The 16,599-nt window shown below is 40.5% G+C and overlaps 1 protein-coding gene across 1 annotated transcript in view; it reads left to right on the forward strand.

Annotated features, from left to right (window-relative positions):
- Nucleotides 1–16,599, forward strand: part of SEL1L2 (SEL1L2 adaptor subunit of SYVN1 ubiquitin ligase) — a 141,298-nt gene that overhangs the window by 109,682 nt on the left and 15,017 nt on the right. Inside the window, exons 9-14 of the mRNA XM_019635252.1 lie at nucleotides 388–542; nucleotides 1,178–1,234; nucleotides 9,650–9,718; nucleotides 10,619–10,696; nucleotides 14,954–15,016; nucleotides 15,580–15,667. Coding sequence (XP_019490797.1) covers nucleotides 388–542; nucleotides 1,178–1,234; nucleotides 9,650–9,718; nucleotides 10,619–10,696; nucleotides 14,954–15,016; nucleotides 15,580–15,667 — 510 coding nt within the window. The remainder of the gene's footprint in view (nucleotides 1–387; nucleotides 543–1,177; nucleotides 1,235–9,649; nucleotides 9,719–10,618; nucleotides 10,697–14,953; nucleotides 15,017–15,579; nucleotides 15,668–16,599) is intronic.

The following is a 16,599-nucleotide window of genomic DNA, read 5'->3' on the forward strand; positions in this document are numbered from 1 at the left end:
AAAAAAAAGAAGCATTTATTGCTCTTATATTGTAGTTTCAGTATCAGAAAAAGTCAGTGGCAGAAGGGGTCAGCCATCTACTCCTAAAATTTGTAAAATCTGTCTTCTCTTCTTGAACCTGCTTAGCCAAGATCTTCAGTAGGGTCTGACTGATCTATGTTACTACAATACTTTAATGGGTGGCAAAGGTTTCTTGCACTTTTCTCAAAACTAAGTAAACAAAAATCAGCACATTTCTATCACCTCAGGATATTTCCTTTCTGTTAATAGACCAGATCTCTGCATAATTTAAGGAGAATAGGCTTAACAGTCCTTTCTCTAAGTTGACTTTTATTTGTTGCAACCTTTGTGTACTCTGGCTATTCTCTGGCTTGTTTCTATTCACAGTTGCTGACAAATTGGAAAAAAGTGAAGGTATTCCAGTGGAAAAAGTGAGACTAACTGAGAGACCTGAAAACCTAAGTTCTAACAGTGAGATCCTGGATTGGGACATATACCAATACTATAAATTTTTGGCAGAAAGAGGAGATGTTCAAATACAAGTAATGTATAAAGACAAGCTTGACTTTTAAGAACATACAAATTACAAGGGGCTTGGTCCTCTCTGAGACCTTAAGGGGTTAACAATGCCCCATCCTAAATGGGAAAAGGAAGAGACACCCTCTCCTCTTTGTTCTACTCCTTTTACCATCCCCTGTTGCTTACAGTTCCTGTGGCCTATGAAACAGCCAGTTGCCATAGTAATGGCCATTTTTTTAAACACTTACTCCTAAAAAATTCATTTTTTACAAACCTAGATTTGAATTATAGCAAAAAAGCACCATCCAAAGTTGGTCTTAATATGAATGAAGTCTTACCAGGGTCCAGAAGTGTTCTGTCTTTGGGAATGGAAATGGGATTGCATTTATGTGACCTTTCAGAGCCAAGAGTTAAGGCCACTAGGTTTATGTGCCTGCTGTGCACCAGCAGGCCACTCACTGAAGAAGCCTTATGCTCAGCATCAACTGATTAGCCAATAAAAGATAAAGTCTGCAATGTTTCCCTGCTTCTTTTTTAAGACATGCCAACTACATCAAACTGGATCAACATACTATAGTAAAATCACCAGGTAAAATATTTTCTTTTCTTTATTTAAATTAATACTACTGTTAAAATAATTCTCAATCATTGTTCCTAGGTATCTCTTGGACAATTACATCTAATTGGGAGGAAAGGTCTGGATCAGGATTACTCCGTAAGTCAATCTTGAGATTCTGCCATGTGGGGTGGAGAGGATAGTGGTGAGGAAGGGTGGTGGACTGGTAAAAAGGGAACAGGGTGTGGAAGAGTTGCTTGGGAAAGCCCACCGCTGCTTCCTTAGTCAGATCCGTTTCCCACCTTTTGAGGAAAAACAAAGTTCACTAGAGGGAGCACTTTTCCTACCTGCCTCCAGGTACAAAGGGGTAGAGGCTTCTGAAGGAACAGTTGGGGCAAGTGTGTTTCCATGCTCCCCCTGAACCCAGCCTCGTCCCACCCAAACACACTTTTGGAATGGGATAAGGTGAGGAAGATATGCCCGCCTGCCAGCCTTGGACTTGCCCATTCCCCAAAAAAAGTCCACCTGAGAGTTTCCTGCTTAGGAACCTGAGGACTAGGCTGGCTGAATGGCTTAGTTGGTTAAGAGTTAGCATAAGAGTGCAAGCTCTGATCAACAGGGTCACCGGTTTGATTCCCACATGGGCCAGTGATGCTGCGCCTGAGCTGAGTGAGCTACCGCTGAGCTGCCAACAGTGGCAGGATGGCTCAGCTGGTGAGAGCACATGCTCCTAACAACAAGACTGCCTGTTCGAGATGATGGCTATGCCCACCCACAAGCAACAAAGACTGAACTCGGCACCTTGCACTGAGCTGCCGCCCAGATGACTCAGTGGATAGACCATGCGCTCTTAACAACAAGGGTGCTGGTTTGACTCCCACATGGCTATGCTCACTCACAACTAAGATTGAACACAACACCTTGAGCTTAGAGGCCACAAGCTGCCAACAGGCAGCCAGATGGCAACTGGCGCCCTGCACAACTAAGATTGAAGAACAACAATTTGGCTGGTCCCCTTCCCCAATTCCCCAACACTGTTTCCCTCCTCCAATTAAAAAAAAATTAAAAATTAAAAAAAATAGGGCCAGCCAAGTGGCTCAGTTGGTTAAGAGCTCACTCAAGAGTTTGAGCTCTGAGCAACAGCAGTTCGATTGCCGGCCCGAGCTGAGTAGCCGCTGAGCTGCAAACCGGTGGCAGGATGGCTCAGCTTAAAAAAAAAAAAAAAAGAACCTGAGGACCAGCCTCAGCCCATTTGGCTAAATCAGGGGACATACTATTTTCAATATAATTAGAAGTATTATTAATCATCTTGATAAATTTACAAAGCTCCTTTCAATCATTTTGCCTAACCTTACCTTATGCGGTTGAGGTTAGAAGATTAATTAACAATTCAAATTTAGTGGAGAAAGAACAAAAAAACTTGAACTACACAGGATACTCCTTAGTAAGATAATAGAGTCCCAGGATAAGGTCTTGTCTAGATCCTGACTATGGTTTCAAGGCCCTAGATCCCCACAGATCTGGGAAAGTAGGTAGAATTCTTTTTTAAAGATGATTTTCTAGACCGTGTCATTTTATAGGAGCTGTGTGCTCATTGTCTGAAAGGGACGCATACTCTATTTTAACATGGTCCCAAAGGCTAAGCAATAGGAATAATTATTTTATAAGGTGGTTACATAACAGAGTGATTTGTTATTACTTTCCATTTCACTTACATTGTTAATTTATGACTGTGTCTTTAGTACTATAGCTTGTTTTATATGAGATACAGTATATATTAGGTAAATGTCAAAGTTAATTTCATAAAATGTGGCAAAAGTAAGAAGCAATAAAAATAAGTATATGCAGGGGCCGGTCGAGTGGCGTGTTGGTTAAGAGCTGGCTTGGGATGCCAGAGGGTCCCAGTTTGGATCCCACATATGAGGGCCAGTGACACTGCCCTCTGCGGCTCAGATGCTGAACAACAACTTGACCTGCAGCTGGGCTGCTATGGGTCGCCGGTGACAGCATAGGCTGCAGTCCCCTGTTGCAGTGGGCTGCCATAAGCTACCATGTGTAGTCGGCAGCTAGTGTGAGTGGCCAGCAGCCGCCATGAGCGGCCGTCCAGAGGCTGGCGACTGATCTGCCTCTCCCAGGAAGAGCGCAATGATAATACCAACATGGGCCAGTGAAGCGACGTCGTCCACAGCTAGACTGAAGAACAAAAGGACAGCAAATTGTCTGTTCCCCTTCCCCTGATTCCCCAGCGCTGTTCCCTTCCCCTGATTCCCCAGCGCTGTTCCCTTCCCCCAATTCCCCAATAAAATCTTTTTTAAAATAATAATAATAAGTATATGCATCCCAAGATAGCTCAATTGAAGCTTTCCAGATTTTATTATCCTCATCATTAGCCAAGGTTTTAGATCCTTAGATGGACAGTTCTGGATTCACAATACTATTCCAATGTCAGATTTCAGCCTGCAATGTGTTTCTTATGTTAACCATAGGATGCATAACTGGGAAGATTTCTCCATTTTCCATAAACATGAAATTTGACTGTGAAGGTACTCAAACCTCAGCTACAGGGGTTACCCACCAATCTTTGTAGAGTACATAAAACCCCACAAAGCTAGGCACTTCTGGTCAGCTCCAGCCATCACGAACACCAGATCGGAGCTGGAGCTGCCTCTAGGTGACGATGAAATGTCCCAAGGCTGTCAATGAGAGATTCTGGTGCTGGAATGGCAAGAGCAGGCAGTTGGGACCAATCAGGCCCCTCCTGTGAGCTCATTCACAGGGGTTTATCACCTCTATTTTAGAGATGAAAGCTGAGGCTGGAGAGATGAAGTAAATTACTTCAAGTCTCACAGCTTGTTAGGAAGTAGAATTTGAACTCAGGGTTTGAGCATTCAAAGCCTGTGCTCTTTCTATTAAACCTTACTTCCTTTTAACCTGGGCAAAATAATATGCCCTTGAAAATCTAGTTTCCTTATTTATAAAACAATAAGAAGGAATATCACAATCTCTCGGGTTGCTTCAGCTCTAACTTTTTGATAGTGGGTTGGGCCACATGCTTCCCATCCAGACATCTCAAAAAAGGCTGGTTTAATTCCAGAACCATCACCATGGTTTAGGCACATTCTGGGGCAAGCACAGGCCAGTCCTTGCTGCTTTCCTTAGCCTAATAAAATGGAACTTGAATGGGGCAGCTCCAATCAAGGCCTCAGAGCTCAAGAATGATGGACTTATGTATCAGTTAGCTTAGGCTGCATCACAAACCCCTCCCAAACTTAGGTGGCTTAAAACAACACCATTGATTTAATTCATGATTTTGGCAGGTCAGCAGTTTTGGTTGGACTCAGCAGAGTAATTCTGGTCTGGGCCAGGCTCAACTCATGTTGGCTGGGCTTGCTCATGCATCTATAGGTAGCTAGAGAATTGGCTAGGGCTTGCTTGTTTATGATGACCTCATCTGTGATAGCTAGAATAACTGGGTCTCCCCATATGCTCTCATCCTTCAGCCAATTGGCCCAAGCTTTCACAAGACGGTCAAACTGCTTTTGTTCTAAGGTTCTCAGAAACAAGAGCAGAAGTCCATCAAAGCCTATGATCAGAACTCACAAATCACTTCTGCTACTTTTTTTTGGCCAAAGAAAGTCACAAGGCCAGCCAGCATTGAAGGGGCAGGAGAAAGGACTTCTTTTTTTAATAGGAAGTACTGTAAAGTATTGTAGTCATTTTTGCAACAAACTTAGTTGCAACAGAATCAACCTGGAATGACATGGGAAATGCAAAGGGAGAGAGAAGATAAAAGAATAAATCCAATTTCTGAAAGGCTGTTACTGCAGTGCTTCCCATGGCTAACTTTTCATCTTTCAAGTCTTACCTCCTCAGAGAAGATTTTGTTGATCAACTCTACCTTCCATCACTTATCCTATCACGTTGTGTTTATTTTCCTCTAGCCCACTGGTCAGCAAGCTTTTGAGACAAAAGAGCCAATCCTGTCCGTCACAACAATTTAAAAATTATTTAAGAGCCATAAAACAAATGAAATCACCATTATATGAATAGCATCCTTTAAATATTTTATAAATGAAACTATGATAGCTTTATTTTCATTTTCAATTTTACTTCAGAGCCACATGTATGTACCCAAAGAGCCTCATGTGGCTTGCGAGCCGCAGTTTGCTGACCCCTGCTCTAGCACATATCACTCTGTAAACTATATTGATCTTGATTTGTTTACTGCCTGTCTCCCCACATGGAATGTAAGGTCTTGTCTGTTTTGCTCACTACTATGTATCTTATACTCAGATTAGTACCTGTTGCATATTAGATTATTAGTAAGTACTTATTGAATGAATGAATGAATGAATAGCATCCTAAGCATTATATGTTGCTCCTAAGCCTGGGAACCACCACTTGAGCCCGTTTGCTAATACTTCAGTTCAACAAAGAAGATTATTAATGTAAGACTTTTTATAAATGTAAGTGATACCCAGTTTACTGCCCAGCAAATTAAATATCGAAATACCTGGAAAACAACTAGCTTGCATTTGTTTTCTTCTCACTACTGATTGAATTAATCTTTCTTGAGTTGTCACCTCAGGCATGTTTTCACCTCCTTTTCCTCCCACAGAATTCTTAATTATTGAAAAGTATTGTCTATGCAATTCTTGACTACATTATCTTTAATTTCTACACATATATTCTAATGCATTTGCATTTCTAAATATATACAGGGTCAGAATGAATTGGATTAGAAAAGCTGGGTGTTTTGGTGCATATTATTAAAGTTGATGAAGCATAATTAAACCTAGCAGAGGGATAATACTATAAAATATATAAGGGTGACTGCTTTATCTACCCTGCCACCGTTAAAAAGAATATCATCCCTTTTCATTGTGACTTATACAGCCTAGGATAAAAGAAGTGTTCATAAATGTTTTTAGAATAATACATTTTCTTGGCATTTCATTCTAGAGGAAATGTTACAAACTGATTAAAACGGGGATTTTCTTAGAACCAACAAAAAAATCATGCTCATTTTTTTTAAAAGAGATATGCATTCAAATAATAAAACTTCATTTAGCATAATACCTGAGACATACTGTATATTTCATCTTATCAAAGATACCATCAATTATAAGATACATTATTTTATGTTCAACTGAGAAAGAAAGAACACTGTCAATATAAATTATTCAGTGCCATCAATGGTAAGAAATGTCTTGATTAAAAGGGAGAAATGTATATCTTAGAATCAGTAAAATATGATGGTAGGTGCTCAGTAAATATTTGAAGTATAGATGGCTAGGTGGATGGATGGTGTCTTAGTCTGTTTGAGGTGCTATATCAGAAATACCATAGACTGGGTGGGTTATAAACAATAGCATTTCTCACAGTTCTGGTGGCTGGAAGTCTGAGATTAGGGTGCCAGCGTGGTTGGGTGAGGACCCTCTTCCAGTTTGCAGACTTCTCATTGTATCCTTACTAGCAGAAGAGGTGAGCTGGCTCTCTGGGGCCTCGTTTATATAGGCATTAATTCCATTCATGAGGGCTCTGCCAATCACCTTTAAAGGCCCTACCTCCTAATGCCATAGTCTTGGGCATTAGGTTTTCAATATATGAATTTGAGGGGGGGGGTCACAAATATGCAGACCATAGCAGATGAATAGATGCATGGATGAATGGATGGATACGCCATCTTAACTCTTTGAGCAAGAACTCAGGTTGACTCATGCATATCCATCAAAAAAAAAACTTGCATGGTACTTTCACATAGTGTTTAATAAAGTATTGAAGCAATAGCATTAAGGGCAGGTTAATTTAAGTAGAAAGAAAGAGAACAGAAATGCCAAGTAAGCCATGAGAGTGGAGGGGTATGGAAGAGGGAATTACAGATAGTCTCAATTCCTTTAGTCATTATAGGATCATTACATTGAAGGATGGGGACTCCAGGATTCTTATTCGCTTCTGGGGAATAGATTATTCTCTTTTAACAGTTCAAATCTAGTTTCCAAGAGTGAAACTTTTTTTCTAGAACTCCTGTCGTATTTGAGAGCCAAATTCTGAAATTAGACTTTGAAAATGGTTTCATTAAATTATAATACTAGAGCTGGAAGAGACCATAAACATTAAAATTCAGTCCCATTGTTTTAGAGATTTATAAATTTATCCTTTCATTCACTCACTTATTCATTCATTCCAGAAATATTTCCTGAGTACCTAACATACAATATACACTGTGCTGAATACAAATGATTCAACATTGGGGGAGACAAACAATTAAGCAGACAATTAAATCAATGGATGCATACTATAATAGGGAAGGACAGGTGTCCTGAGAGCACACACAGGACATGAATGAGGAAACCAAGGCCTGGCGATACTGTGACTTGCATAAATTATAGTAACCTAGGGGTATATTTGGGTCTTGGCTCAATAGAGACATTCATAAGAAATACTTTTTTTATATTAATGTACTCTGATTAATATAATTGGTAAATCATACATTTGATTCATTTACCGATCAATGATTGATAAATCATACATTACTACAACTTTCTCCTATCCAGTTGACACATTATTCCAGACATTTTAGACAGCACTTATTTCAAGATTCCTTCATGCCCATAAATCTCCAGTAGCTTCTATTTTCTACCAAATAAAATAAAAGTCCTTAGCCTGGTATTCAAGACTGTTTATAATATGGCCCCATCATATTTTTGCAAGTCTTAGTTTTTGGATATTCTATTGTAGCCATGCTGACATGATTAGTATTTCCTGGACTCACCTTGGACATTCCCATCTCCATTCTTTGCTCACGTTATGCCCCCAGCCTATGATGGCTTCTGCACTGGTGAATCCTTTCCATCTTTTGTGAGGCCTTTATTATTTAAGCCCTCCTTCTTTAATGGAGAAAGCAGAATGCCAAGTACATGGGAATTGGATTCAGGCTGCTGTGGGACTCCAGTACGAGCTACATGACTCTTGAGAGTCACTAAACAGGCTCAGGTATTAATAATACCTTTTACAGTGTCGTTGTGTAGAATAGGTATGAAAAATCTTGTAAAATACTTATCACAAAACTGGTTACAACTTCTGTTATTCTACACTCCTCTAATTCTTTTTGGGTTCCTTTTCTCCCACCTATCACCTATTGTCTTATTGCTATTTACATGTATTTCTTTCTTCTCAGCAGTATTGTTAGGGAGCAAATGTGGGAATAGTGTTTTTTGTTCATCTCTGAATCATCTATATTGCCTAGCATACTATAATACCATTATACAGCAAGTTTCAATAAAATTTTTGAAAGGATAAATGAAGAACAGAGGAGATGGATGGATGAATGGATGCATGATGTGATGATGTCCTGCCCTGATGGCATTTGTATTTACTTTATGTCCATAAGGCAGACCGACTTTACTAACAAACTTGTAGTTGTCAAATAAGTTGGCAATATTTCTAGAGCAAATTTACATATAAAAGAACTACCCACATTTCTTCCTTAAACATTCTCTCGTCTTTGGGAAGGAGCAGGCCCTTGCATATCAACCGAGTCAAGGGTTTTTCAAGAGCAGAAGAGTTGCGTCCTAATAAGACACTTTGGAGAGTGTCTTCATTTCTCATTCCTGGGGTCGATTTCTTTTATTACTCCATGTGGTCTCTGAGGAGGACTTCTGGAAGATCAGGATGAGGCTTAGGGAATGAGGCAGCAAGGGACAGGTCATCCCTTATGCGTTCTAGACTGAGCATTTCATTTAATGTTATGACCTAGAATCAGAGGCTTTGCCAACCCCCTTCAATATGATTTAGAAAGAATTGGCCTGATGTTCAGCTCTGCAGAAAGACCTGGTCTCAGCAGGCAGCCAGGTGTGTCCCGTCTTATTCACGCTACCTTATAAACGCTAGGATGCTGCATATCCAATTCTGCCAATTGTACAAACTGTCTTATAAAATAAGTGCATAGTATCAACATAGAGGCATACTTTTTCAAAATAATGGACTGTTTAGGTCAATAGCTGGGATTCATCTTTCCTCAACAAAGCTATATGCCCATCAAGTCTTTCCAAATGTGAGACGTCCTCACATTCTAAAATTATTTATGTAAGATATATACCGGGGGTGCCAAAACAATGTACACATTTTTAAAAAAAAATATTTTATTGGGAAATTGGGGAAGGGGGACAGACAAGTTGTTGTCTTTCAATTTTAGCAATGTACATATTTTAAGAGATGTTATCTATGTATTACTTTTCGAAGCTGAATTGAATTATGGTAGCAATGTGTAGTATGACGTTTGCTCAAAAGATGGCATTAATCAAATGAATGCTAGTGTCATTCATTGTACTACAATTTGAATACAATTTTTTCCTTTCTTAAAATGTGCATACATTTTTTTGGCACCCTCTATATATGTCCTACTCTTTGGTTGAGAGTTTAAACAGCACTTGGAATAGTGTCTTGAAAAATGAGGGCATTTCATAGATATTTTTTCAATGCATGTTGAATGAAACACAGTTTGCTTCAAAAAGCCATTTTAAAGCAGGATATGTTCATGACTGTCAATAACACTGTTCCTTTTCTCTCCAGAAAGCGTTATACTACTTCTTAAAGGCAGCAAAGGCCGGGAGTGCAAATGCCATGGCATTTATAGGAAAGGTACATGCTCTTCATCTTCATTGATATTTTCATTTCTTAAAGACCTAAGAAATTAATGGCATCAGCTGATTGAACCCAGTGCGGAGAACTGGGCTGCAGCCCTCTTTCATGGCAGCAGCTGAGTGGGGCCTTTGGCTACACACCAAGGGTAGTATTCCTGAGGTGATAGTTTAGGAAGAAGCCCCGTAAAACAGAATCCTTTATTTGGGACACCAAAAACAGCCTTGAAAGTGCTTCTGGCCTGGGGCTCCTTGACTAGATATAGCTCAGAATCCCTCCCATGACCCCTACTCCTAGCATGTAACAGATCTGAGCCAGCTGTGCATCGAAGACTGGTGCAGGCCTCAATCTAATGAATTGCCTCCTTCCTCCACTCCAGGAATGAGACCCAGCTCCAGGCTGACCAACGTCCATCCTTGGGCTCCCTCTGATGGGAGGCCCCTCTGGCTGCTGAGCAGCTTTGTGGAGGGTTCCTCTAAAGAGGCATGTTTTTTTTCTTCTTCAAAGACCACTCATTCCCCCAAGTGCTGCCCTGGGCTCCCTGTGGCCAGTTTGCATTCATAAAAACCATGGGGCCAAGCGATCTGTTTCCAGAGGTGCTACAAACAGCAAATTCAGACGTAAGGAAACACGAGAAAACACCAATAGGACTCTTTTTTTGTCCTTGGGCAAGGTCATTCCAGAATATATGTAGTAGATTGTTTCTTTAGTTTCTCTTTTATAAAACATTGAAGTGAAATTCACACAACATAAAATTAATCATTTAAAAGTGTTCATTTCAGTGGCATTTACTACATTCACAGTGTTGTCCAACCATCACCTCTATGTAGTTCTAAAACATTTTTATCACCCTCAGATTCCTTAGTTTTTTTACATCCTCTGTTCATTTGTTTTTTCTAGATGTATTTAGAGGGTAATGATGCAGCACCACAAAATAATGCTACCGCTTTCAAATACTTTTCCATGGCAGCCAATAAGGTATGTACTCAGGCCATTTCTGCAAACATGTAAAAACACTTGGCTTTTATTACATGTAGACTGGTGCTGAAGAGTTGACTCCAAAGCCCCACGCCTGGCTAATAGGCCTGGGAGGAGTTTTCTGTCCTGGAGAAAAATACTGCTAACAATGACATATAAGGTTGAGAAAGGGGGAGACATGTCTGGTCTCCTTGGTCAGTGGAAAATGCAGTGACTTGTGCTGTCCTAGCAAGAGGTCAGACAGAAGCTCAGCTTTGTCCTCTCCCATACAGTAGATGAGGCCATCCAGCTCAGGAAACAAGAAATAAAAGAGATGAAGACAGAGGAAGGGAAAACTCAATCAACAATGCAGTAAGTTCGGGACAAAACCAACCAAGAAGCGCCCAGCTTTGTCCCATTTGATCTTACCCCGAAGCCCGAAATCCCAATGGCCCAAGAAGAAAGTTGTCGGAGGGGCAGTCAGGACAAGACGATGGAGAGAGTGGCTCTGGAGACATTTGGTTTGCATGGCAGCCCTGCTACTAGCTGTGTAGCTACGGGCAAGTTAGTTAACCTTTCTGTGCCTCAATTTCCTCATCTATAAAATAGGAATACAAGAAGATTTGCCTCATATTGTTGTTGTCAGGACTTATTGAGTTAACATTTCTGTGTCTCCTTTTGTAAAATACTTAAAACACTGCCCAGCGCATAGTAAGTGCTATGTGTCAGCTATTATCTTTTGCTATTATCCTGGGGACAGTTAGGTAGAAGGAACTTCAAAGCATATCAAAGGCAGAATGGATGGTATCTGTGAGGAAACGGTGTAACATGGCTCCTGCCATTGAAGTGTTTGCCTTGTTTTCTCAGTTCCGTGAGGCTGGTTGGTATCTGTCAGATCAAACTTAGTGGACTTCTCTGAATCCCTTTAGTACATAAAGAGCATCCTAATAGCAGCACTCATCAACCTGGTGCTGGTGAATGGCCTTCATCAGCTTTCTATCCCTGCACAACAGGAAACATTGTATTGTCACCATGTCATACTGCAACACTAGCAGTAAAGAAGTGCTCAGGTCAGGAACATTTTCAACTGTTGTTTTTAAAAACCCACACACTGCTTTATGAGCTTCTTTATAAATGACTAGCACTTCAATGCTGTTGCTATTGTGATGTAAATTACCGAGAAGGCCTGTGCTGGGCTCCTCTCTGTTGTAATTTATATGACATTGTTGCTCAGCAAGACAGTTGTCTGAGTACCACTGGATTAGGATGACAAAGGAGAGCCAACTGAAGAAGAGGTGGGGTAATACAACAGGAAGATCTCTTATAATCTGGCAAATAACGCTGATTTGTCAGCCTAAAGGAATAATGCCAGGAATTTTGTATGTTAATTACCTCAGATCCCAAGCAATTCAGGGCTGTGGAACCAGCAGTGATCTGAGCTACTCATGCTCTAAACCTGAGCTACCTTCCTTTACAGAGGAAATCTGACACTGTATTTAAGGTAATTGCTCTGAGTGGCACCAGGTGGATATAGCCATACATTCTTTTATCATCACACGGACAATTTACTAGATTTCTCACTTATGGCCACTACTAAATCAAAAGGTTTCTATCTCCCACTCTTTGCACACCCATACTCTTCTTTTACTACTTAAAAAAAACAAACAAATAAAAACAACCCTTGCTGGGCCGGCCGAGTGGCTCAGCTGGTTAAGAGCTCGCTTGGGAGCACCAGCTCTGAGCAGCAGGGCCGCAGTTCGGATCCCACATGAGGGCCAGTGACGCTGCGCCCTCTACAGCTAAGATGATGAACAACAGCTCGACCTGGAGCTAGGCTGCTGTGAGTCGCCGGCAACGGCGTAGGCTGCAGTGGGCTGCCATGAGCTACATGAGTGGCTGGCTGCCAGAGAGAGCTGCTGTGAGCCACGGTTAGCAGCCGACCAATGACCGGCAACCAATTGTCTCACCCCGGAAGAGCACAATGATCATACCAACATGGGCCAGTGAAGCGACCTCCTCCACAACTAGACTGGAGAACAAAACAGCAATTTGTGTACCTGTCTGTTCCCTTTCCCCAATTCCCCAACACTGTTCTCTTCCCCCCAATTCCCCAATAAAATCTTTAAAAAAAACAAACGAACAACCATTGCTTTGTCAATTTGTAAGGCCCCTGGTCACCTTAGAACTCTCTTAGAGAAGGAAAGTAATTTGTCCCCACTCTTTTGATGTTCTCCTTCTCTCTCTTACTCTTCCCTCCTCTCTTTTCCCTTACCGTTCATTTTTCTCAATTACCTAAATGAGGATAATTAGAAGACAGACTCACCAGACTTTATCACATCCATCACACCAGGCCTTACTACCCCCTAGACCAGACTATCCCAATACTTCTAGGACCTCAGGTAGATGTAGCTGACAAGAAGGAAGAAAGCAGCATATATATATACCCACTGCTTTAAATACAGGTTGACCATCCATAAGAATTCTTACAGTAGCTGGCCCTTTGATATTCATAGGCCCAAACTTTGGAGTCTTAAAGAAATTTTTGAGCAATGCCTTCTCTATGTGCTTTTGCTGTATCACTAAGGGGTTCTCTGGCTCCATACACAACAACTACATTTAGATAGTAAAAAGAAATCCAGAGTTTTCTATCAGAACTTAAGCCCCTGAGGAAATACTATAAACCTATCAAACAAACCTACAGATTTGCTTAATGAAACCCAAGCAACCAAACATTGCTCCTTACTCAGTCACTAGAGGGTGAAATGCATGATGGGAGATGAAAAAGTGAGTTTTCTGGTGGGGAGGTTACTTTCAAGGTTCAGTTTTCATCAGGGATTAATATGTCTTGGCGTAGAATTAACCCCTGGTCACTCGCAGAATGTAGAAGAATTTACGAGACTCTACAAGAGTAAGAAAAGGTTTATTGAAGGTCAAAAAGGGAGAGAGAATTCTGTTTGGAACTGACAAAAGTTTTGCCAGGGAAGTCTGATGGAGACAGTTGCAGAAACAGAGGGGTAAGAAATATACTGGCAAATGGAGTTTAGCCAGGGCAGAGTCCGATGGGGGACAGCTGCACTGATGAGAATGAGTGCTGGGGTTTTATAGTTTTCCATGCAGGATGTAGGGTGCTTGTCAGCTTGCATGGGGGCTGCTGTTACAATTGTCTTCTCCTGGGAACCATCCTGTTCCCAACTATGATTGATGTCAGCTTGCAGGGGGTTGCTGTTGTGATTGGGAACTGTTCTGTTCCTATCCATAAAGCTTGTCAGCTTGTAGGTGCAGTGTTGGCCAGGGAACTCAGAGCCAAGCAATTAATGTTTAGCTCATTCCTGTTAGCCCACAAGCTCTCTCTTGTTAACTCTTTGCCTATTCCATCCTACAAGCTCACAAGCCCACTCCTGTTAACTGTTTACTTGTCTCATCAAATAGGCTTGAACATGTGCTAAATGCTAAATGTGCTAAATACTCCCTTCCCTAGACTAGTCAGAATACAAATCAGAAAAATAAATGGTAATTAATTTAGCATTAAATGGAAAAGAAAGCATTGGTGGTAGTATAAACAGTCAACTTTGAATAAAGAAACAGATCCCAACAATACCATCCATAATGGCTAGATTGAAATTCACAGAGTCTCCAAAATGTTATTCGGCCATTTATGGCAACCTCCTTTGACCAAAGCACATATAACATGTGTCTAGATAGATTTCTCCCTTCTGGAAAACTCCTGCACATCCTTCAAGACCCAGCTCAAATGTCACCACTCCTCACAACTCAATCCCATCAGTCCCTAGCCTCGTCCAGGCAGTTGAGTGTCCCCCTTCTAGGTGCCCACAGCACTCTTGATCTGTTTCTACTATAGGAATTACCACATTTGACACCATTACTTTAAGAGGTCCTACCTAGTGAGTCAGAGCCCACTAACCTGTGAATTCTCTAAGGTAGGGATCATGGTTTATTCATCTTTTTACATTTACCTCCTTCATCTGCCCCCTGTCTCTTATGGAGTCACACACAACGTGAGCACTAAATAAAAGCTGAATGGAAAAACAGAGGAAAGATTTGACTTTAATTTCCTTGTTCTTTTTTCTAGTCAGAGGGAGTTATGAAGGTGTGAAAGGAAAAACTAGAGAGGGTCAGAATAATTTGCCAACTACCTGACTAACCTGCCTTGATTAACTGCCTACTGGGTGCATTTCAAGTATTTTTAATTATTTTTCAGTAATTTTCCTTATTATTAATTCTTCTGGGACTTTACATGAATTTTTAAAACTGTTCTAGGACAATGCAATTGGTCTTCATGGGCTCGGTCTTCTTTACTTTTATGGGAAAGGAGTTCCTGTGGTAAGTTGAAGAATTTCATTATCTTTTCTAGGAATTTATAGGGTAAAATTCATGGTCACTGATTAATTTAAAGAAATTAGTCTTCATTACCTGGTTTGCCAACCTATCATATCTGATAATAGAGAATAAAATAAACCACTGGAATGTTTGTCAAAGAGACATAGAACAAGCTTGTGACAAGAATAACAATGTTAATTGTTATTTAATGAATAATAACCTAATGTAATAGTAACCTTAGAAATTATCTAACCCCTGAAGACGTTTCTTTGATAGAGAAATTTATCCTGTTAGTGTAACCTTTGTCTTTGAGGACCTTCCCCTAATAGCTAATAAAACTTACTTTCAGTGTAGGGAAAGACATAATTTGCAGTGAAAATGAGATAATTATTTCCTAAGATAATCTAATAATAAAATAAAATGTAAAATACTTATAACACTATTTTAAGTAGTCTAAATCACATGGCACTATCTATGCTCTTTAAAAAATAAAAAAAGGAGAAAGCAAATGGTCCCATGGAGTTGTACATACATTTCTGAGTAATAAGAGTACAATTATCTTGCAGAATTATGCTGAAGCACTTAAATACTTTCAGAAAGCTGCAGAGAAAGGATGGCCCAATGCACAGTTTCAGTTAGGCCTCATGTACTACTGTAAGTACTACAAATATGGCTGCTTTACTCAGAATGACAAATGATTTTTTAGTCTGCTCCTTTTAAAACAAAAATCAAAGGAGGGATATATGTGGTTTAGAGAGAACATATAGGCAACAATTTGGGGAGGAATTTGAAGAAGATTGAAGAAAAAGATACCAGTTGGGAAAGGAGGCAAGAGGTGCAGTGTCAGGATGCTCACCTTTCAAAAGGTTAAGTTTGAGGTGACCTGTGATATCCAATGCACATACCCAGAAACAAGTATGAAACTCACAAGAAAGGTCACACTTGGAGAGAAACATTTGGGAGATGACAAACACCAACATGTAGGCATTTGTTAAGAATAGCTGAGGTTGCAAAGGGAAAGGAGAGTGTGAGAGGGAGGAGCAGTGAGCCTAGTCAGAAATCTGGTGGTCCTGGGTGTCCTATTGAAGAGATGAGCAAAGAAACAGTGGTCACAAGAAAACTGAAAAGGCATGGTCAGAGGAGTAGGGGGGAAAAGTGATCTTATGGAAGCCAGAGATAGAACTTTCAAGAAAGAGTAAATGAATGAGTACCCCCTCTGAATGCAGTGAGAAGCCTGGTTCTCAATTTAAAAAAAAAAAGAGTAAGAAAGGGTCAAGTATCCATGGGACTTGTCAATATTGAGGATGTTAGTGAGGTCGTTGGGCTGGTTGGTACAGAAGCCAGTTACAGTGCGTTGAGGTATGAATAGAAAGTTGAGGAAGTAGATGAGTAAAAATATTCTTGAAGGGCTTTGCCTTTAAATGGAAGGAGAGAGATGTAATGGTAGCATAAGGGTGACCAAGAACCAAGAGGGAGTTGTCTTTAAGATGGTTAGAGACATGAGGATAATTTTTGGCAGAGAAAAGAGGGCCAATCAATGAGGTGGTTAATGTGTCATGGGAGAGACAAGATAATTGAAGAAAAAG

The sequence above is a fragment of the Hipposideros armiger genome, unplaced genomic scaffold, assembly GCF_001890085.2.
Source record: "Hipposideros armiger isolate ML-2016 unplaced genomic scaffold, ASM189008v1 scaffold_20, whole genome shotgun sequence".
Lineage (NCBI taxonomy): Eukaryota > Metazoa > Chordata > Mammalia > Chiroptera > Hipposideridae > Hipposideros > Hipposideros armiger.